General features: G+C 48.5%; 6 protein-coding genes across 6 annotated transcripts; 1 reads left to right on the forward strand and 5 right to left on the reverse strand.

Annotated features, from left to right (window-relative positions):
* Positions 1 to 184: 184 nt before the first annotated feature.
* Positions 185 to 6,393, forward strand: HOO65_010619 (Antiviral helicase SLH1; the record flags this gene model as incomplete). Its single annotated transcript, XM_071005232.1, has 2 exons — positions 185 to 1,111; positions 1,237 to 6,393. 2 exons carry the CDS (start codon positions 185 to 187, stop codon positions 6,391 to 6,393), a joined length of 6,084 nt encoding a protein of 2,027 aa, XP_070862441.1.
* A 442-nt stretch (positions 6,394 to 6,835) lies between these two features.
* On the reverse strand, positions 6,836 to 8,087 carry HOO65_010620 (Ras-like GTP-binding protein RYL2; the record flags this gene model as incomplete). The annotated part of the gene is made up of 2 exons (XM_071005907.1): positions 6,836 to 7,764; positions 7,892 to 8,087. 2 exons carry the CDS (start codon positions 8,085 to 8,087, stop codon positions 6,836 to 6,838), a joined length of 1,125 nt encoding a protein of 374 aa, XP_070862442.1.
* Positions 8,088 to 9,050: 963 nt separating this feature from the next.
* On the reverse strand, positions 9,051 to 10,812 carry HOO65_010621 (Cytochrome b2, mitochondrial; the record flags this gene model as incomplete). The annotated part of the gene is made up of 4 exons (XM_071005682.1): positions 9,051 to 10,451; positions 10,506 to 10,543; positions 10,617 to 10,650; positions 10,744 to 10,812. 4 exons carry the CDS (start codon positions 10,810 to 10,812, stop codon positions 9,051 to 9,053), a joined length of 1,542 nt encoding a protein of 513 aa, XP_070862443.1.
* An 899-nt stretch (positions 10,813 to 11,711) lies between these two features.
* HOO65_010622 (Vacuolar protein-sorting protein BRO1) lies at positions 11,712 to 14,959 on the reverse strand (the record flags this gene model as incomplete). Its single annotated transcript, XM_071005358.1, has 3 exons — positions 11,712 to 12,932; positions 13,007 to 14,585; positions 14,682 to 14,959. The coding sequence occupies 3 exons, from the start codon at positions 14,957 to 14,959 to the stop codon at positions 11,712 to 11,714; spliced, it is 3,078 nt and encodes a 1,025-aa protein (XP_070862444.1).
* Positions 14,960 to 17,077: 2,118 nt separating this feature from the next.
* Positions 17,078 to 18,786, reverse strand: HOO65_010623 (DnaJ -like protein 1, mitochondrial; the record flags this gene model as incomplete). Its single annotated transcript, XM_071005698.1, has 3 exons — positions 17,078 to 17,240; positions 17,319 to 18,541; positions 18,613 to 18,786. The coding sequence occupies 3 exons, from the start codon at positions 18,784 to 18,786 to the stop codon at positions 17,078 to 17,080; spliced, it is 1,560 nt and encodes a 519-aa protein (XP_070862445.1).
* Positions 18,787 to 19,998: 1,212 nt separating this feature from the next.
* On the reverse strand, positions 19,999 to 20,649 carry HOO65_010624 (uncharacterized protein; the record flags this gene model as incomplete). The annotated part of the gene is made up of 2 exons (XM_071006161.1): positions 19,999 to 20,361; positions 20,500 to 20,649. The coding sequence occupies 2 exons, from the start codon at positions 20,647 to 20,649 to the stop codon at positions 19,999 to 20,001; spliced, it is 513 nt and encodes a 170-aa protein (XP_070862446.1).
* Between the last annotated feature and the right edge of the window lie 1,210 nt (positions 20,650 to 21,859).

Here is a 21,859-nt window from a genome sequence, read left to right on the forward strand (position 1 = left end):
AAAAACAGAGTCACTAATAAGCATCTTCGCTTGCATCTGCAACAAGAAGACAAAAGGAAAGGCTGAAATCTTTGCAGACTCCTTCCCTTTTTTGTCCAGAAGTGAAAACTTTCACTTCTATCCTTCTTTACCCTTAGTTTCCCCCTCTTCAACCACATCACAAGCTTTGCATCAAAGTAACAACATGGCCTCCCAAAAGCTGCTACAGGCAGAGGCCGAATGGAAAGCCAAATGCCAGGCCATGCTTGAGGGTATCTCGACACTGGGATTGTCTCGCTTAGACCCCCAGCCTCCCCTTGATCATGTTGCCAACGGACAGGACGATTCCGACAACAGCTGGGACTCATGGGATAGTAAGGAGCAAGATGTTTGGGACTTCATTCCCGATGACGAAGCCGAAGACTTCTTTGACAGCGGCGATGACTTTGGCATTACTGACCCGGGAGTTGGTGCTTCTAGCGCTTTTGGCATCGAATGGCTGTCTACTAAGTGTGCTATTATTTCTGCGAAGAATGGTGTGGCTGAAGATATCCTTCAAAATCAGATTGTCTCGCTGCTGTCAACTGGCGTCTCCGAAGAGGCTCTTCAATCAAGTCTCATTGATCTAGTCGGATACGATGACTTCGACTTTATCATTGATCTCTTAGGCCATCGAGACGAAGTACTTGCTTCTATAACACAGGCCCAGATCAATACCGAATCTGGTGGTCCAAGAATATTGACAAAGGCGGAGCGGGAAGCTGCTCTCCGGGCACAGGATGTCCAACACAAAGCTATGCCACTTGCTGCTGCTCGTGCTAAGGAGGAAAGATACCCTCACGTCTACAAGTCGTATTATGCTGGCAATACCCTCAGTCACAGTGGCCAGCGCTATGGCTTACCTATTGGGAGTGAAAGGCTTCAGTTCGAAAAGTACGAAGAATATGCGATTCCAGCTGGGCGCAAGGGCACCCTTCAACCTGGCGAGAAATTGGTCAGCATCATAGATATGGATGGCCTGTGTCGTGGCACTTTCAAAGGCTATACTTCCCTCAATCGTATGCAGAGCTTGGTATATCCCGTTGCCTACAAAACCAGTGAGAATATGCTAGTTTGTGCACCTACTGGTGCGGTGAGTCAACTTCTCCCCAGTCACTATTTGTCCTAGAAGTTAGGACGTTGTTTGCTACTTTAATTGCCTAACTATTTCTCTGGACGCTTTATCCCCGGCCATAGTATGCTAACTGATTGATATAGGGTAAAACTGATGCCTCCATGTTGACTGCACTTCAATGTATTGGACAATACTGCCGTCCAAACCCTATTGAAAACCCTTCTGTGACTGATTTCACTGTCGCCCTTGAGGAGTTCAAAATTGTCTATGTTGCTCCCATGAAGGCTCTTGCCGCCGAGGTCACCGAAAAACTCGGCAAGCGGCTGGCATGGCTAGGCATCAAGTGTCGCGAGTACACTGGCGATATGTCCCTCACCAAAGCCGAAATCGTCAACACTCAAATCATCGTTACAACACCTGAGAAATGGGACGTGGTGACACGCAAGGGAACTGGCGACACTGAACTCGTACAAAAGGTCCGGCTACTGATCATTGATGAGGTTCATATGCTTCACGATGAGAGAGGCGCTGTTTTAGAATCCCTGGTCGCTCGCACTCAAAGACAGGTCGAAAGCACACAGTCTCTAATTCGCATTGTGGGACTGAGTGCCACCCTCCCAAATTACCTCGACGTCGCGGACTTTCTACGTGTCAACCGTTGGCGTGGGCTTTTCTATTTTGATCAGTCTTTTCGCCCAGTCCCGCTTGAACAGCACTTCATTGGAGTCAAGGGCAAGTCTGGCTCCATGGAAAGTCGCACAAACTTGGATCAGATTGCGTTTGAAAAGGTCAAACAGATGCTTGAGCGTGGCCACCAAGTCATGGTTTTTGTACACTCCCGCCGTGACACTGCCCTTACAGCCAAGATGCTGCTGCAAAAGGCTACCGAGGATGACTGTCTGGAATTGTTTGACCCCCTTGGGCATCCTAAATACGACCAGGCAATGCGTGACCTGAAGCAGACGAAAGCACGCGATCTGCGTGAGTTTATCCCCAAGGGCATCGGAATCCATCATGCAGGTATGGCCCGCGCCGACCGTAACACTATGGAGAGGCTGTTTGGCAATGGCGTTCTCAAAGTGCTTTGCTGCACGGCTACTCTTGCCTGGGGTGTAAATCTGCCCGCCGCCGCTGTTGTTATCAAAGGGACAAATGTGTACAACGCCCAGCTGGGCCGCTTTTCCGATCTTAGCATCCTTGATGTGCTCCAGATCTTTGGTCGTGCCGGTCGCCCCCAGTTTGAGGACACCGGAATCGGCATGATTTGTACAACCGGAGACAAGCTTGAACATTACCTACGTGCTGTCACGGAGCAACAGCCAATCGAAAGTAGATTTTCATCCAAGTTGGTTGATAACCTCAATGCAGAAATTTCCCTCGGCACGGTCACAAACATCTCCGAAGCAGTGCAGTGGATTGGCTACTCGTATCTATTTGTTCGTATGCAGCGCAGTTTCCAGACATATAATATTGAATGGAGTGAAATGCGAGATGATCCGCAGTTGGTGCAGCACCGGCGCAAGATGGCTATTGAGGCCGCTAAAACTTTACAGGAGTGCCAGATGATTGTATTCAATCAGACTACCGAGGACCTGCGGATCAAGGATCTTGGGCGCATTGCTAGTCAGTACTATATTGGCCATACAACCATCCACTCTTTCAATGGAACCATGCGTGAACATGGCTCTGAGAGAGACATGCTTTTGATGATGAGCAAGAGTGGCGAGTTTGATAACATTCAATTTCGAGACAGCGAGAGCAAGGAACTGATGCAAATGAACACGAACGACGATATAGTTCATTATAAAATCAAAAGTAAAGGCACCGACACTTCCCATGGCATTAAAACCGCACAGGGTGTCAAGAACCCACAAGCCGGCAATGACCCGTCGGGTATCGATACTCCGCAGAGCAAGACAAACATTCTACTCCAGGCGTACATTTCTCGCTATCAGCCCGAGGACTTTGCCCTCACCAACGATCTCAACTACATTGCGCAGCAGTCTGGTCGTATTTGCCGGGCACTTTTCATGATCGCTCTCAACCGTCGTTGGGGAAAGCTGTGTCTTGTCTTGCTGACTCTTGCCAAGTCCATTGAGCGCCGGATCTGGTCAAACGCGCATCCGCTAAACCAGTTTGACTTCACAGCCCCTGTGCTTCGTGCTCTAAATGCTAAACGCTCAATTTCGATGCAGACACTTCGGGAGATGGAGCCCAAAGAATTAGGCAGCATGGTGCATAACGAGGGCGTAGGCAAGAAGCTGGCAAAGACTCTTAGCCATTTCCCCATTCTTGACATAGAGGCCAAGATTGCACCATTGAATCGTGACGTTCTCCGGGTCAAGCTTAGACTAGAACCTAGCTTTTCGTGGAACGACCACATGCACGGAACATCTGAGTCTTTCTACATCTGGGTTGAAAACTCTGAGACGGCCATGATATATCACCATGAGTACTTTATTATCAACCGCAAGAAGCTGTATGACGACCACGAGCTCAATTTTACGATTCCTTTGGCGGATCCCCTGCCGACCCAAATCTATGTTCGCTCCGTGTCTGACCGCTGGCTAGGTGCCGAAACTGTGACTCCGGTCTCCTTTCAGCATCTCATTCGGCCAGATACCGAAAGTGTGTGGACGGATTTGCTCAACCTTCAGCCTCTCTCTATAAAGGCTCTTCAAAATCCCCCAGTGGAGGAAATCTACCAGCGACGCTTTGAGTTCTTCAACCCTATGCAGACCCAGGTATTTCATACTTTATACCACACACCAGCTAATGTCCTCCTGGGATCGCCTACTGGCAGTGGCAAAACTGTTGCTGCAGAGCTGGCTATGTGGTGGGCATTCAAAACACGCCCTGGCTCAAAGGTGGTGTATATTGCGCCTATGAAAGCATTGGTTCGTGAAAGAATCAAGGATTGGGGCAGCCGTCTCGGGGAGCCGCTCGGCTTGAAACTAGTTGAGTTGACAGGCGACAACACGCCTGATACCCGTACCATCAACGATGCTGATGTGATCATCACCACGCCGGAGAAGTGGGATGGTATCTCACGTAGCTGGCAGACTAGAGGCTACGTGAAAAAGGTTAGTCTTGTCATCATCGACGAGATCCATCTGCTGGCTGGAGATCGTGGCCCTATTTTGGAGATTATCGTATCACGTATGAATTACATCGGATCGTCGACCAACAATCCTGTGCGCCTCTTGGGAATGTCTACAGCCTGCGCCAATGCTACGGATTTGGCCAACTGGCTTGGTGTGAAGGAAGGCGGCTTGTTTAACTTCAAGCCATCAGTCCGCCCAGTGCCATTGGAGATGTACATCGATGGCTTCCCGGAAATCCGCGGCTTTTGCCCCTTCATGCAGTCAATGAACAGACCGACCTTCCGAGCCATCAAGAACCACAGTCCTGAGAAACCAGTGATTGTTTTTGTTGCATCACGTCGGCAGACACGCCTGACTGCCAAGGACTTGATTAACTTCTGTGGCATGGAAGAAAACCCACGGCGCTTTCTACATATGAGCGAAGAGGATTTGCAACTAAATCTTGCGCGTGTCAAAGATGATGCTCTAAAGGAGGCTATCAGCTTTGGTATTGGGTTGCATCATGCTGGTCTTGTAGAGAGCGACCGGCAGATTGCTGAAGAATTGTTCCTGCACAACAAAATCCAGATATTGATTGCCACTTCGACGCTTGCATGGGGTGTGAACCTGCCGGCCCACCTAGTCGTCGTCAAGGGAACACAGTTCTTTGATGCTAAGATCGAAGCTTATAAGGACATGGACCTAACCGATGTGCTTCAGATGCTTGGCCGTGCTGGACGGCCACAGTTCGACAACTCTGGAGTCGCGCGTATCTTCACCCAAAACTCAAAGAAGGACTTCTACAAGCACTTTTTGCACACTGGCTTCCCCGTCGAATCTTCACTCCATACTGTGCTTGATAACCATTTGTGTGCCGAAGTCTCGGCCGAGACTATCCAGAGCAAGCAGGACGCCTTGGACTATTTGACCTGGACCTTTTTCTTCCGCAGACTTCACAAAAACCCGACCTACTACGGGCTCCAGATTGATGCTGAAGACCACAGCAATGAATCCGCACAGCGCGAGGCCAACAACTACATGGTACAGATGGTTAACAAGTCTCTGCGAGAGCTCGAAGCTAGTCAGTGTGTCGAGACCTTTCCCAACGGCGATGTCGAACCCACACCATTGGGAAAAATCATGTCCTACTACTACCTTTCGCATTTGACAATTCGGTATCTAGTCAAGCATGCTAAGCCTGGCGGTGGACTGGGTGATGCCCTAGCATGGATGAGCCATGCAGCCGAGTACGACGAGCTTCCCGTTCGCCACAACGAGGAGCTTATCAATGCCGAGCTATCTCGAAACCTGCCCATTAGTGCCGAAAATTACGAGGGTGGCAAGCCGTTATGGGACCCGCATGTCAAAGCCTTCCTATTACTCCAGTCACATATGTCGCGAATTGACTTGCCTATTTCCGACTACATCGGTGACCAGACTAGCGTGCTAGACCAGGCCATCCGTATTATCCAAGCGAGTATTGACGTGTTAACTGAGCGTGGTATTCTGTCTAGTTGCCTGTCCATGATTCAACTTATGCAAGCCATCAAGTCCGCCACTTGGCCGTCTGCTACACATGTGGCTATCTTGCCTGGTGTTTCTGAATCTACCAAAGCCACCACTACCCTGGCTGAAGTCGCTGCTATGGGCACCTCGGACAAACTCAACGCGCTGGCTAAGAAACTCCACGTGCCCTCTAGTCAAACTACGCAGTTTGTTCGCGCAGCCTCGACACTGCCGCACATCTCCGTTGCAATTGACACCGCCACAACAAGTGCTGTAGCTATATCACTGCGCCGACTCAACGCCTTTGCCACCGACGATGCGCGCATCTTTGCCCCGCGCTTCCCCAAGTCGCAAACCGAGGGCTGGTTTATCATGCTCTGTGATGCCGAGAATGACGAGATTGTGGCTGTGAAGCGCGCGGGCTGGAGTCCACCGTCCAGTCCCCAACAGAAACAAGAGCAGCAGCGGGAGAATAGAAATAAGCCGACGCTCAAGAGGGGCACCAAGCCGCGCAAAATACACGTCACCCTCAAGATTCCGCCAACAATGCAGGGTCGCAAGTTGCAAGTGCGTGTAGTCAGTGACGCGTATATTGGTATAGAGCAAAGCGTGGATGTAGAGATTCCGAGGGCCCCGGCGCCAGACGGGTTTGATAAAAAGGAAAAGCCCGCAGCACTAGATAGCAATGGATGGAATGGTGAGAAAGCTTAAGAGGAGCGATAGCTTAGTATGATTAGAGGAGTAAAGACTGTCTTATTGGATAATAATTCTGGATTAAAGATGCCTTGAAATTAGATGCCACGCTATCAGCCACTAAAGCTAAGCAAAAATCAAAAAAAAGTAAGCAGATATGAGACGGCAGGAGAAGACAAAAGCAACAAAGCTGGAGGAAAAGGAAATAAAAGCAAATCGTGACGCCTACTCGCTAGCTGGTGAATGTCCGCGTGTATATGGTACAAAATGAGATGGAGATGACAATGAAAAGAAAAGGCGGCCGAGATCCAGAAACGAAGAACCATGGTAGGGAATAAATGCAAGAAAAACTGCCAGCGTCTGTAGACGGCAAGGGATATCTCAACAAAGGAAGAACGGGCAAAGAAAGAAAGGAAAGGAAGTCAAGAAACAACAAAAAAGACGAAAGGCCAAGGCTAGATCAACAGCACTGTGAGTGCCGCACTCCCCGCTCGTTCAGTGACACATCACCAACATTTACAATTCCGTTGTCACTCCCATTGGCGGTTGCCCCCACGCCATATCTTACCGGTGAAAACCAGCTTCTTCGGTCGCGCCCGACACGGAAACTTCCACCATTACTTGTGTCACCAGAAAATCCTGTAGCACTGGAACCTCCCTCACCGCTAGCGCGGCTGACGCGGCTAGTACCACTGCCATGGTAGTGGCCGATAGAGCTAGTGCCACCCGCGCCACCCCCCAATCCGCCGCTCAAGCCGCCACTACCTAGGCCGCCGCCATCAAAGTAGCAACCGTCCATTCCCGACTCGTAGCCGGGCATCCCGGGAGCAGCGGTGGCGGTGAGCAGAGCGCGGCGCATTTTATGATTGCGGCCAACAAGCTTGCGGGCTACAACACGGAAAACCTCCTCGACACCCTCACCAGTCTCAGCAGAGACTTCGTGGCAAGCGTCCCAGCCGGCTTCTTGGCCCCAGAAGCCTGAGCTACGCTTAGAGCTGGGACTGCGCGGCTCGGCGCTGGGTGCCGCGCTAGCAGATATCCAGAGACCACCCATGTGATTTTGGGCCTGAGATTGCGATGACGTAGAGTAGCTGGGGCCGGCTGCAGATGGGGGTGGGGTCGAGGCTTGGCCAGGGTTGAGGTTCTCAGCTACATAGGCAATACAGCGCTCAAAGGGCACTTCGCGGGCTAGTGGATCGCGGGCAACGAGGTCGGCTTTTGTGCCAACAACATGGAGTATGACATCTTCGGGGAGGTTCCGGCGTAGCTCAGTGAGCCAAAGGCCCATATCAACAAAGGACTGGGCATCAGTAATAGAATAGCACAGGATGCAAGCGTCTGCGCCTCGGTAATACAGGCGGGAGATAGAGCGAAAGCGTTCTTGGCCGGCTGTTTAGGTATGACGTAAGTTAGCTAAAAGGCTATTCCTGAAAAAAGGAATGTGGGAAGGGAGGATGAGTAGGAGGAATTAGGAAGGGTTAGAAAACAAAACAAAACAGCACAAAGGTGCCCTCACCGGTATCCCACAGCTGTAGCCTCACAACAGTATCACTATCGGTGTCAACAACCCGCTTAGTTAAGAAGTTTGCGCCGACAGTTGACGTGGTTTGGTCGGGATTGAAGACGCCCTTGCAGTAGCGAGTGAGCAAAGACGTCTTGCCAACACCTTGGGCGCCCAGGACGACGATTTTGGCTTCCAGCGAGGGGCCCATGGAAAGCAGCAGCGGGCGGAGGCAAATAACAAACAAGAGGTCGTCGGAAGTGGAGAAAGGTTCAAGCTAGAATATTGAACGTAATATGGGGCGACGCTTGGGGCAGAGCGGAGCCAGAGGAGGAAGACAAGGCCGAATGAAATTCTGGTCGTTCGATGATTGGTGCTATTCAGTGATACCCACCAGTATACAAGGAGTATAGGTTTCGGGGAAGGCAATATTTGAGACGCTAATAGTCTAGATAGACGGGAAGAAAGAGGGGGTTATCGAAGAGGCGGTAGGAACTGCGCCCCAGCTGTCGCTGTCGGTCCAACTCGAGGTTGATAAGTGTGGGTGGATGGAAGTACACAGAGAGAAGAAGACTTTTGAGGTTTTGGGCGGCGAAACAAAAAGGCAAAAGGAGATCGCCAGAAGCAAAGGGCCAAGAGAAAAGCACAAAAGAGGGGAAAGACGCCAAAAGAAGAAGGTGAAAATTTATGCCTTTTTGTTTGCAAGGCAGCTGCTAAAACAGAAGACGAAGAGAAGAGGAGAAAAGCAGGAAGTAGGAGGTACAAAGATACAAAGAGCAAATAAATAAACAAATAAATAAAAGAAGCACAGAAGAGATAAGCCTAGCCGTACAAGGGCATGAAAGGCTTAACTTTGTTGTTATGTCTGGGTTCCTCTAAAATGAAATATAGAGTGATTCTAGTAGAAGTATGCAACCTTGGAAAAAGCCAAGCTTCTCTTCAAACACAAGTTTCCATCTACGTCATTGTTTGTCGTCAACAACCCGAGCGGGTCAGCAGCAAACAAGTTAGTATGATGTTTGCTTCACTTCAACTTGTACTTCTGTCTGGTAAACCCTTGTAAACAAGTATAACCCTAATTGCACTGCTCCACTATGTCGTCATGATAAATGCTACGTAACAAACTGGCCCCTCTTCTCTGTCGTACTCAACCAAGCTACAGACATCCTCACTCTTATAGCTTAGGCTTAGGCAACTGTTGCGGAAGCTGTAGCGGTTGGTATGTCTCTGATGATAAGCTATCCGTCGCTCCCGATGAGTGTGTTGCTAGACTGCGCACATCTACCATGTCAGTCGTCAGTTGATCAATAGTATTAGCGCCAATTAGCCGCATGTTCATTTCCAGCTCATCGCGGAGCAGAGCCATGGCCTTTTCAACGCCAGGCTGGCCATATGCCGACATTGCATATAAGAAGGGCCGTCCGATGCCGACGCCCGTAGCCCCCAAGCAGAGCGCCTTGATAATGTCGGTGCCGCGTCTGACACCACCATCGATGAAAACTTCAAACATGCGACCATTGCGATCACGGCCACCGAAAATGCCCCGCTGCCGCAACACTGGCATAGTCTCAGCCAGTATTTCAATGGCTGAGCGCGAGAACTCCAGCTGGCGGCCGCCGTGGTTGCTCAGTACGACGCCATGCAGACCCGCTTCATAGGCGAGAATGACATCCTCAACTCTCTGGACGCCCTTGATGATGATAGGCATCTTCGTGATGCTTTGAAACCAAGGGATGTCCTTCCAGCTCAATGCTGGATCAATGAAGCTGCTAATGGCTCGTGCTGCACCTTGAGATGTATCGCTCTCCATGCCCTCATCAGCTTGTACCTTAGCACCGGGGTCAGTGAATTTAGAACGCATGTCTTTTTCACGACGACCAAGCTGAGGCGCATCAACAGTAATGAACAATCCCTTGCAGCCCCGCTTCTCTGCATGCTGCACAATACGACGCGTGATTTCTTTATTAGTATTGACGTAGAGCTGCAGCCATTGAATTTGGGCCTGACCGTTGGAGCCAGGAACGGAGCTGGCAGCATCGACTATTTCGTCAAATGAGCAGCTGGCTAAAGTGGGTATCATCTGCACAATTCCATGCTTGCCCGCAGCCCGCGTTAAAACTACCTCACCCTCTGGATGGCCAAGTTTTCCGAGGGCTGTCGCTGTGACATAAAAGGGCATCTTTACAGACGAGCCTAGCATAGAAGTGCTGATATCGACTTTAGCTACATCGACCAGGATTTTAGGGCGGAACCAGATGCGGTGAAAAGCCGCGTGATTTTCACGCATGGTTATCTCATCATCGGCGGCAGAGGAGTAGTAAGCCCATCCTCCGCGTTTCATGACTCGACTAGCTACGGCCTCAAAGTCTAGCAAGTTGTAGCATTGGCTGAGTGGCGGCTGAGCGGCAATAGCGACCTGGCGAGCCTTTTCCTGGGCAACTTCAGCATCAGAGAGAAGACTGCTGGAATCAACAGTGGCCATGTCAACAGGGCCGAGGTGCTTTTCTTTGGGCAGGTAGCGGTCGAGGGTATCTGGGGGATGGACTGGATCAAACTCTTCTGAGGCATCGCGTCCCTAGACCAGCATTAGTCAGGGATTAGGGCAAGAGGGGAAAGTTGAATGACTTACCGCATATTTTAGAATAATTTTCTTGCCACCGGGATGGTCTAATCAAGGCAGAATTAACACTTAGAATTAGCAGAAGGTAAATGCCTCTACTTTAGTCAAACTTCAACGCACCTGGTAGAAAGTCGGTAACATCGTATGCTTTTCCCTGCGTCAAGGTGTTAGCATGACGTTAAAATGGAGCTAGAAGCTAGAAAGTCGGAGCTGAAAAGACAAGAAGACAGGCAGGTGGAAGACTCACATGTATTACAACCCAGCACGAGTCGGCCGTGTTATGTTTTGCTACTTCAAGGCCGGAAAGCTGAGGCATGGTTGCTAACTATTGTGGTTGTGGTTATGAGAAAGGACAAAGTAATAAGGAGGTAAAGAAACTATTATTATTGAAATAATATAAGCCCGGAGTGAGAGATTTGACAGGCAGATAAATAGATAGCAAAGAAGGAGGGAGGTTAAAAAAAGAATAAAAAGTTGGAGAAGCAAAGAGCAACTTCTCAAAACACACCTTCCTTTCCACTTATCTAGCGGTATCTATCCCGAGGCATAGCTGCGCGCCCAAGTACTTTCCTATGACGCATACACATACCTTGTTTCTTCTCTTTCCATCTTTGCCTCACCTCCCCCCAACATGTACCTCTTTCCCTACCAACAGGCCCGTCCATCTCGGTGCAACGGATTCATTCCTCTTCTCCTAATTTGGCTACCAACACGTCCTTAACAGAGATCTTATTTCCGAACCCTAACTCAACCCTCTATAGGTAAGCCAGCCAGTGTGCGGGGATTTGCAATAAGCCCTGCCTTGCTTCAACACTTTTGGTCTGGCTAAATCATCTCAGAATTGCTATGCAATAGAGGCTTTGCTTTTTGGCTGATACATATCTAGTTTGCCTTCTTCGGCTTTGACATTTGTTCTGTCTAATAATTATTTTATTAAGCTTAATATCACCTAGAAAAAGAGAAATCAATGGAGCTTATACATTGTTGTAAAGTAAGACATTCGAGGTCAAAGCCAAATAATTGTACACCGAATTTCAGGAATAAAATATGCAGTATTATAATACTAATAGTATTCAATCTCTACCCTCTGCTTCCGCGTATTGATCTCATCATATCCATCTTGTAATGCCACCCACGTGTCATGTCAAAAAAGAGCGTCTTCCCTCTGTGATATTCTTTCGCTGCCTCAATCTCCTCTCCCCTAACCCATCCCATCTACTTCCACGCACGCAGCCCTGACCATGGATCCTGTTGCCCTGCTTGCGGTGTCGGCTGTGCAGGGTAATCCTGAGGCCCGTAATGAATTGTCTGCTGCGGCCCAATCGGCGGTGGTCCTGGTGGTGGTGGCGGAAGCATGTATCCATGTGCCCCAACGCTCTGCGATGGAGGTCTGTTTATCTGCTGCTGCTGCTGCTGCTGCTGTTGTTGTTGTTGCTGTTGTGTCGTTTGCTGTTGTAGCGGTTGTTGCGATTGTTGTGGTTGCTGTGATTGCTGTTGGTACCCACTACTGTAAGCACCTGAAAAGGTCAACTGATTGGCTGATGGCGATGCCGTTCCACGAATAAAGGCTGTTTGTGAGGCTGGTGGGGAAGCAGGTCCTCGAACACCAAAGGAAAGCTGCGTAGGCTGTGGGGATGTAGGTCCTGGGTTAAGGCCATATAATGCCGGGTCGTATGTTGGGTGGCCGAAACCCGATTTTGGCGACTGCATGGCGTTTTGTTGGCCGTTCAGGGTCGGATTACCGTACGTCGAGTTATGGTGTGGCATTTGATTGAGCGGCGGGGGGCTGGTGGTTCCATGGTTATGGCCGTGTCCGTACTGGTATCCATCATAGCGGGGGGCCTGGCCGGCTGAGAAAAGTGCAGGCGGCCGTCGGGGACCAGGGCCCGAGCCTGTATTTTGTTCAGCTGGACTTGACACAGATGTCTGTAGTTGGTCAACAGACATTCTGCTCATAAGCTGGCGCATACGCTCTTGTTCTAACTCGGCTTGGGGTACTTTGTTGCGATTTGCCGTGATACGGTCAAGAAGCTGAGACCCTTCTGTACGGCGGTTGTTGACAAATGCATCAACGTTCTTGCGCAGGCTCTCAACTGTGTCCTTCATTTCCGTATACCAAGTCTTAGCTCTTTGCAGGCCAGACTCGAGATCTAAAAACTCCTCATAAGCCCTCTTGTACTTCGCTACAACTGTGGATTGCTGTCTTTGTACAGATTCCCACTTAGTTTGCTCTGAGCGAACGCGCTTGTCTTGAAGAAGTGAATTAAATGTCGTTGTTAGCTCTTTTAGCATTGCTGCTTGCTTATGATATGCCTGCAGCAGCCGGTTCTGGTAAGAGCGGAACTTTTCTAGCTCCGATTGAAATAGTTGGCTTTCGTAGTTAGAAATACTCTTTTTGTTGAGGATTAGGATTTGGGAAATATCGTCGTTATGAGCCTATAGTGGATCAAGAGTACATTAGTGAAAGCTCTTCCCGTCTCCTAGCTACCATAAACTTCACTTAGACTCACCTTTTCCTTTAGATCTTTCATAATTTGGTTACGCTCGCGCTTCAAGAGGTTCAGCTTCTTGAGGAGATCCTCCACCTTGGCAATTTGGCTATGGACACTAGGCAAACCGTCCTCAAAATCAGCATCAAGTAGATTTTGCTCCGCAGAAGCAGGACTACTGATACTACCTGCAGCCTTGGCTTTGGCTAGTGCCGCCGCAAAAAGCCCATCTGTATCGTGGTTCTCTGAAGCTTTGCGCATCTCCTCAAATTCTGTTTCGTTCTGGCGCAGCTTGGTGGCAAGGTGATTGTCAGTGCGGGAGGCATCCTTAAGGGCCTCATGGTAACTTCGAATATCGTTACGGAGAGTGGTAGTCAGAGATGAACTTGGCTGTTGCGTCCACTCTGCACCATGCTTCGATCTCATTTTCTCGCAAGTGCTGGCCTCGGTGTCGAGATCTCTCTTGCAGTTGTCCAGTGTCGATATTATAGACGCCTTCTGGTCGTGCAATATGCCAAAAATGCTACTGGGATCCTCATGGCCTGCAACATCACCACACCAAGTTTTGAAATCATCGTCTGGTCTCAACTCGCGGTCCATACCACCCTTCAGCACCTGTAAAGATCCAGGTAGTCGCAGATAGTCGAGGCTTGCTGCCATTTCTGTATTAGCAATATCCACGCGCTCCTGTTCAGCGCGAACAAGTTTTGCTTTTTCCTCGTCATAGAGGCTAGCAGACTCTGTCACTGCCATGGGAATAATCTTGGCAAAAAGATCCGGGCCAGTGATACGCTGTATATCTTGGCCAGCGTAAAGTTCAGTAACAGGAATAGGCTTGGCGGCAGGCAACTTTGGAATTGGGGCAAGGCTTGCCTCAGAAGGGACATCCTGATGATATATAAAGTCGTTGTCTTTAGAAAACTCTTTGAGCTTTTCTTGGATAGCTGCAAGCTGTCTCTTAGCCATATCTTGCAGAATCGCACCACATTCGGAGGGGAGGTTAGAACTAGAAGGTGCTGTGGTGGGAAAGGAAACAGCAATCTTATTTGCCTCCTTGACCATGCGCTCGGCGACCTGAAGGCGTCCAACAGCAACACCGTGGTGGTTTGCATCGTCGTCAGCAAGGGATTGGTGATATTGGCTCATAGCAACAAGGAGGTTGGCTTTGACTTGGACAAGTAACAGCCAAGATTTCTCAAATACAGCCTTGTTGACGTTTTCTTGCACGCCTTCAATGGATTGCGAATATAAATAGGACGCTTGGCTGCATAGTTTTGCAAGCAATCCATTCTTTTTCTCATCACGGATTTGCCGCTCTAAAAAGACTTCGGTGGCCTGGGCTAGCATAATTGAAATCAAAGTCTTGATAGTATCACGACTTAAATCGACTGATGGGGCATGCAAGAAATTTTCGTTAATGTAGGTGAACATTCCGGCAGCCGCTTGAAAGGAATGGTAGGACATCTTGAGGCCAGACTCTTCGGAGCGGTTCTGGCTAGTGGCATGGCATGAAAGGACGGCGGAGATGTTGAAGATGATGGAAGCTTTTTCAAAGGCTAGTGAGTATTGCGACGTAGATTTATGAGTAAAGGCATCGAACCTAGATAGGTGGGGAGTAGACACGTTAGCATAGATACTAGATAAACTGCCTGTTTTATTTAATTATTTTCCTAGTTTTGGTTTTGATTTTGCTCACCATGTGAAGGAAATCTTGATGTGCTGCTCATCCACGGGGAATCTTAGGTCAAGTAGTTCAAGCTGGCCGTAATAGCGGTACAATATGTCGCGGCCTGCTGTGCTGTCCTTTCCAGCACCGCGCATATCCTGCCGCAGGCGATTCAAGGCAACACATTCTTCGGCATAGCGCTCAGGGTCGTCGCCGTAGGTGTCACGAATGTAGTCTTTAAGCGGGGCAATCCAGTCAATCTCGCTGGTGGCCTTGAGGGGGGCCGAGATCATGGGCGACTGAGGCATGATAGCGATCGTGTAGAAGAGGCTACAGATAACAAAATGCTTATATATTTTAGTTGACAGCAGGCTCTTTTTCCGAGGTTAGAAGAGTATGTGAATGTTGATTTTCGTGGCTGTTTGAGCCTGTTGAATCGCGTTCAATGCGCTACAAATCGTGGGGTAGGGCAAGCAGGCTGAGATTTGAAATCACAAGCAAAAGCCAAACCGCGAAAAAGGCAAGCTGCAAATGATGGCAATCGCAGCAATCACTATTGTTGACGGTATTGATGGTGATGATGGTGATATTTTTGTATGGCATACGTTATAACGCAAACCTAGAAGCGGAGCTTGAGGGAGCTTAAATCCCGGAGGGGAGATGAAAGCCAATAGGAAGAGGGGTTCAGCGATCGGCTTAAATTAAAGAGGTCGGTACTCGCCGGCGTGGCCAAAGTAACGAGCAATTAGCACTCTTGCCAGAGAGAGCCACGAAAGCAAAGCTAGTTGAGAAGGGCGGTAAAAGAAGAGAACAGGGCCTAAAGAGGGGTCTGGGGCGAAGCTACTAGTTGTTTCGCCGTTTCTTTGGATTTCGTTTGGTTGTTTGTTTTTGTATGGGTGGGGAATTAAAGCTGTGGCCACGGGGAAGAAACAAATGAGATGGACAGATAAATGAGAATATCGAAAATTGTATACAAAAACAAGTGACACGAGGCTGATGAAAACTTGTAGAGGGAAAGTTTTGAAGACAAGGCTTTGCTTTGAGAAAGGAAGTTGCGAATTGCTTCTTACTCACAGTGGACAGGAGTCATACTGTTTAAGCAAAAAGATAAAGCACTGTGCTTACAGGTAGCTTACAGTGCTGTAAAGTATGAGAGCTTATAGTTTAATACAGTATGCACAATTTTGTCTCGAAGCTATACCTACCTACCTACCTATATATTAACGCACCTCGGACACCTCACGATCTTTCGGTAGGTCCCCTCCTTTCTACACTAGTAAGTCTCAGGCAATCTCGCTTTTCGATTTGTTTTTCTTCTTGCGTTTACGCAGACGCATGGACGCAATCTCTGTTATCTCTGGCTGACCCCATCCGGCGCTTGGCTTAACCCATCTTTGAAGTACAGCCTATCATCACTCTCTACCAGTATCTCGACAAATGCATTCCTTCCGGCTCTTCCTCTCCAAAGGAAAAATCATCACACCACCGCCATATCCCCACTTGTTCTACCTGAAGAATTCCCAAGTGCCAATGATTCCTCTGCAAGCGCAAGTTAAAGTAGGTCTCGTTACCTTTTGTGCTGCTAGATAACCCGGCACAGGCGCAAAGTACATGCATACAGTTAACTTTATTCGATTTCCTCTCGTTTATCACTCGGGGGAGTCTCATCTCCGTAGGGCGCCGGACCTTTGTTTCTCTTCTCTTACCCGCCCAACTCATCCTCCCGTCAGCACCCAAGTGAACCCATCTCTAGCCTGCCATTGGCCTATTGCATATCACCACACCCTTGTCCTTGTTCGCTTGTTCCGCTGCAAGTCCTGTTCTTCTAATCCACTGTGGAAAGTTCCCTTTCTTCTCCTCTTTACCCCAATTCACGTTGTTGTCCCATTGAATTAGCCGCCGGTGACCTCTTGCTAAGGCCTTCTGCACCACACTCTTTCTTGTTATTCTACAGGGTTGCATACATATACAAGGTCCACAGTCCTGTACCTAGCCTGTAGTGTGAATGATTTGATTGGTAATTCATTTTTTATTTTTTCTTCAAGGTAATCTATTGGTACAAAAGATTAGCTAGCCTGGACTCGTTGTGGACTCATCACAAAACTAGCTAGAAAGAGGAGACAGGTAGGGGACAATATAGTACAGTGCAACGACGGATTTGCAGAAAAGCAATGAATAAAAACATGCCTCCTACAGCCCCGTGATGGGAAATGGCGGGGGGGGGGGGGGGTGTATATGTGAGTGGGTTAGTGCCCGTATGTTTAAGAGCGTGCTAGCGTGTGTATCATGAACAAAGGCGAAAGAGACAGCGAAGTAACAAAGGAATAAAAGCAGTTCGGAAGGCTGTGGCAGATAAATAGGAAATGACAGACAAGAACCAACGCATAAAGGAAGGAAAATGAAGAGCAAGCTATTGAAAAATCAAACTAGTTCGAGTTCTTCTTGTCCTTGTCCTCATTAGCCTTGTCCGTCGAGTTGCCCGCTTTGTCTTCGCTGCTCATCTCTGCTCGGTGTGCTGCATTTTTAGTCAACGTGTGCCAGAGGGATTTAATGAAACCCTCGTTCTTGTGAGACGATCCGTCAGAGGCACTACCGATAGATTGAGTGTTAGTGGTATTGAGAAGAATGCCGAAATTGACATGCCCTAGGAACAAAAAAACAACTTACCTTGCATTGGACCCAGACATATTCATGATGCGCTTAGCCGAAGTGTCATTCATCTCATCTGCCAACAGCTCTAGAATAGCGCGTTGGTTTGATGTCAGATACTTGGGCAGCCCAACCTTGAACTCCACGCGCATATCACCTTTTCCACGACCGTTGATGCGCGGCATACCCTGCCCACTAAGCGTCAACTTATCACCCGTGTTGGTGCCCGTCGCTACGCGGACACTGACACTGCCGTCCAAGGTAGGGACTGCTACCTCACCACCAAGGGCAGCAGTGGTCAGCGGAATAGACGCAGTGTAGAGAATGTCGGAGCCGGAACGGCTAAAGCGCGAGTCGGGCGCCACACGTACAAACACATACAGATCGCCGCGCTTGGTTCGCACGCCTTCTTGCGGTATTTGTCCAGTAGCTGGCGCATCACCAGCGCCATCAATTCGAAGCCGCATGCCGTCATCGACACCAGCAGGTATATCGACCGTAATGGTCTTGCGAGTGCGCACCACCCCGTAGCCATCGCAAGGACGGCACTCGGAGCCACGTGGGTACGACTGACCTGAGCCCTGACACGTCGTGCACGTTGTGGCGATCTGGAAGCCGCCGGGAATGTTGCGCACAACCTGGCCAGCGCCGTGGCATGTCGGGCATGTCGATTGCTTGGTGCCGCTCCTGACGCCACGGCCATCACAAGACGTACAAGTGGTAGTCGGTGTAATGTTGATTTTTTTGCTAACACCATGAGCAGCCTCCTGGAAACTAATAGTGGCCTGGACTTCGATATTTTCGCCAACTATGATACCAGGGTAGTCAGAACCACGGCCTGCACTGCTACCACTTCCAAATGGGCCACGACCACCTGTAAATGCTGAGAAGATATCCTCAAAACCAAAGCCGCCGCCAAAGCCACCTCCCTGGAAGCCATGAAAAGGGTTTCCACCGGCAGCACCTGGGTGCGGGTTGCCGGCATTACCATTGGAATCAAAAGCACCTGGGCCAAACTGGTCATATTGCTTGCGCTTATCGGCATCAGAAAGTATTTCGTAGGCAGCCTGGATCTCTCCAAACTTGTCCTTGGCCCCGGCTTCCTTGTTCGTATCCGGATGATATTTTTTGGCTAGGCCATAGTACGCCTTTTTAATCTCACCAGCACTTGCTGACTTGTTGACCCCCAACGTCTGGTAAGGATCTTTCATGGCAAATTTGGAGGGCGTCGCATGGAATTTCTGTGTGTAGAGTAAATTGTTAGCCAGGAAGCATTAAAGCAGCGATGATAGAAAAAGAAACTAGGACATACTCGAATTTCAGAAGGCATAGCCCCGGATCCAGTCGTTCTTGAAGGCCGAGCTGGGCCGTGAAACTGCCGAGTCTGTGACGTGCAACCGCTCCGTAGCCGGCGAGGGCGGAGTGTAGCACCGTGCGAAAGTAGACGTCGGGGCACAGCCGACTTAAGGAAGACGCTTGAGCTCATATCGGTGGTAAATTGTAGGGGCAGCTGCTCAGGTAGTAGAAAGAAAGAAAGATGAAGGTAGCTTTATGGCACTACAAACATTCGTAGGTAAGGGCCAAACAGAGCAAAACGTCGAAGGTTTGCTATATAGGCTTCGTGTTGGGCAAAACGTTGAAGCTTAGCCTAAGGGCAGCAAGGAAAAAAAAGATTATAAAATCCAATCAACACAATGAAAGAACACCTAAAAGCAAAAAGAGGCAGTAGCAACATACGGCTCATGTACGCAGCACAGAAAAACAGGCCTAGGATTCGCAGGTGTTCTGTGAGTTTCGACGGTGCTCTCTGAAATATCGTGATGACTTAAACTTTTTTTCCGCCTCGTCTTGGCTCTAGTGCCAGCCTATTACAGCTGGCACAGACTGTCAGTAGCTCCTGCAAGCTCTATAGCCCCTCCAGCTCAAAAAAACCCACTTCATTGCTTAGAAATACAACATACAAAGCTGTGAGAGGCCAGGATAAGTGGGGCCGCTTTATTTTTGCTTTTGGCCATCTACTGTTAACGCGCCTAGAAACTCAATTTTCACCCCCAAAGCCTCTAGCTTGTAAGGATTGTGTTTGTTTTACATGAATCCCTTAGGTTATATATTCAAGTCGAAAAACAAAAATACCGAAAACTCCATTCATACAATACCAGGTGAAACCACAAACAGAACGTTATCGGACAACTGGAAAGTTTTCAACTACCAAGAAACTGACCACCAATAGTTAGACATATCCCTAGGTATAGTCATGTAAGAAAGTAGAATCTGCGCTAAGTGGACAACCAGTAATCATCACAAGCATATCAATATCAAATAATCCAGCTCGTTGGTTATCATGCGTCCAAACAGCTGCTGTATATTTAGAAGACAGTCGATTGAACCCCCATTATTCAAGGGTATAGAGAAAGAGACTAGAAGGAAAATTTAACGGAAAATCTTCAGAGAGAAAGGAAACAGAAACAGAGAGGAGAACAAAGGCAAAAAATCAAGCATATAAGTTCCTGAAACTCAAATACCGAAGAAATTGGTACAAACCCAGAGCTTAATGGGTAGCTTGGAAAAGAATAAATGAGGAAAAGAAACAAAGACTGTAGCGTAGCAGATGATAATCTGTTTGGCTCACTCTGCCGCTCAGCTGGTATAAAGAAAAGAAGAAAACATAGAAGAAAAAACGCCACCCCATACTTCCTAGCTACAGGAGTTGTTTTGCAACACCCTTATTTATCAAGGGTTCGGTTGGCGTCAAAATCAGTCGTTGGGGTCGAGTGCCTTGCTGGCGGAGAGTCGAGATGAAGTGGACCATGGCATCAGCTTCGTTAATCGTAGTCTCATCAAAATGTCTCTGTACTGTCGCCGCAAGCTTCTCTCTTGTCTGTCTCTGTAGACGGTGATTTCTCCGGCGAGCAGCGACCATGGTAGGAGACATGGTTCCTATGCTCCCAGGTAAAGAGAGCCAAAAGTGGTATGATGAGTGAAGGTACGTAGGTGGGGTGTCGAGGGTATGTTCGCGACGGTAATTGTGAAGCGCTTCGCGATCGAACTTCAACCAGTCGATCTGGGATGAAGGTGAAGAGAATTGTTGTTAGTCGCCAGTACATGTCAAGCCGGAGGTGGGGAGGGGTGGAAAGAACATTGTGGAGGGGCTGAAAAGATAATTCCCATAGCCAGTAGACATCAAGTTGCTATAACTTACGGAGGCACTCGGGAGCTCAGGAGAGGCAGCTCTACTCTGAATTGGAGGCAGAACAGGCGTTTCCTTAGCTTGTCTCTTCTTGCTGTTGCCCTTTTCCCTAGGGCCATCGGCCTTAGAATCATCGTGATTGCGCGGCTTAGAGGGGGCCATTGCGGAAGAATATTGCCTAAGGGTATTTGGATGGATGATAGAAAGAAAGTATTATGAGGGAGTTCGGGTCCTCTTCGAAATATTGGCGGCTAAGCAATTGGTCGGGGCAGACTCGGGATTCTTGAGAGATCGCGAAGCGACAAGACCAAAAAATAGATTGGGGAAATCTACCGTGCAAGGTGCAATAAACACGAATCGAGTGTACGGGGTCATTAAGCAAACGCAAATAAACACGAACCAAAGAACAGACAAAAGAGCTTCCTGGTGAAGCAAAGTTTGTAATAGGAAAAATCTGGAGATTTTGAGAAGCCAAACAAGGTAGAAGGCGAACTAGAAGGAAGGGCACGCCACAATGTCAACCTACCAATGTTGTTTGTGTTTGCCCTTCTCCTGCAAGCGGTTTTCATCCTCTTTTTCCTCTTTTCCTAGTCGTTTTTTCTTCTTTCGTTTTCCACTCGAGCCCCCAGATAAGTCCTTATCGCCTGCTAGATGCCATTTATCGACGTCACTAGCATGGGTATTCATTGGCCCGATAAGATATAAGATACAATATCCACAAAAAGGAATATGTGGGCCAGTAGGAACTAGGGTTGAGGGTTTGTTCGATTCACCAAAGTTGAAAGTTTCTGGGAGAACTGAGGAACAAACGCCTGGGCAAAAGGTTGTCAATAATCACGATGAAAACTTTGGATGTCGCCAAATAGAATATCACATAATGCCAGTAATTGAAATTCAAAAAAGACGGCACTGGTTGCAGGATAATCTGGCGTTGTTTTCTTGTAAGATCTCAGGCAGTGTTGATAGCAAAGCTGGTGGTTTGTTGGAAAAGACCTGAGGAAGAGAGATTAAATTTTTAGCCAGGCCTAGGGAGTCGTGTCGGCTTAGTCATAGTGGACTGCCCCCATCCCATAGCATATTGCTGTAAATAAATAGCCCAAAGATAGAAAACCCAAAATTAAACGGCTATTTCTAGCTACAAGAATATTCTTCTAAATTCAACGTTGGTACCGAATTCTAGTAGTTTTAATCCAGTAGATACCAAGTGTTTTATCAACTGCAATTGTACCCAAAGATATATCAGACTACAGAGAGCTGTCACATCATGCAAAGACGCTATCATACTTAGGCTGAGGTCTAAAATGCACCTATTTGTACGTTGAGACTTGGAGTATCAAGCTCTACGTGTACTACGATACCTGGCTCATTGGAG

The sequence above is a fragment of the Ceratocystis lukuohia genome (assembly GCF_044167205.1).
Source record: "Ceratocystis lukuohia strain C4212 chromosome Unknown Supercontig1_pilon, whole genome shotgun sequence".
NCBI lineage: Eukaryota > Fungi > Ascomycota > Sordariomycetes > Microascales > Ceratocystidaceae > Ceratocystis > Ceratocystis lukuohia.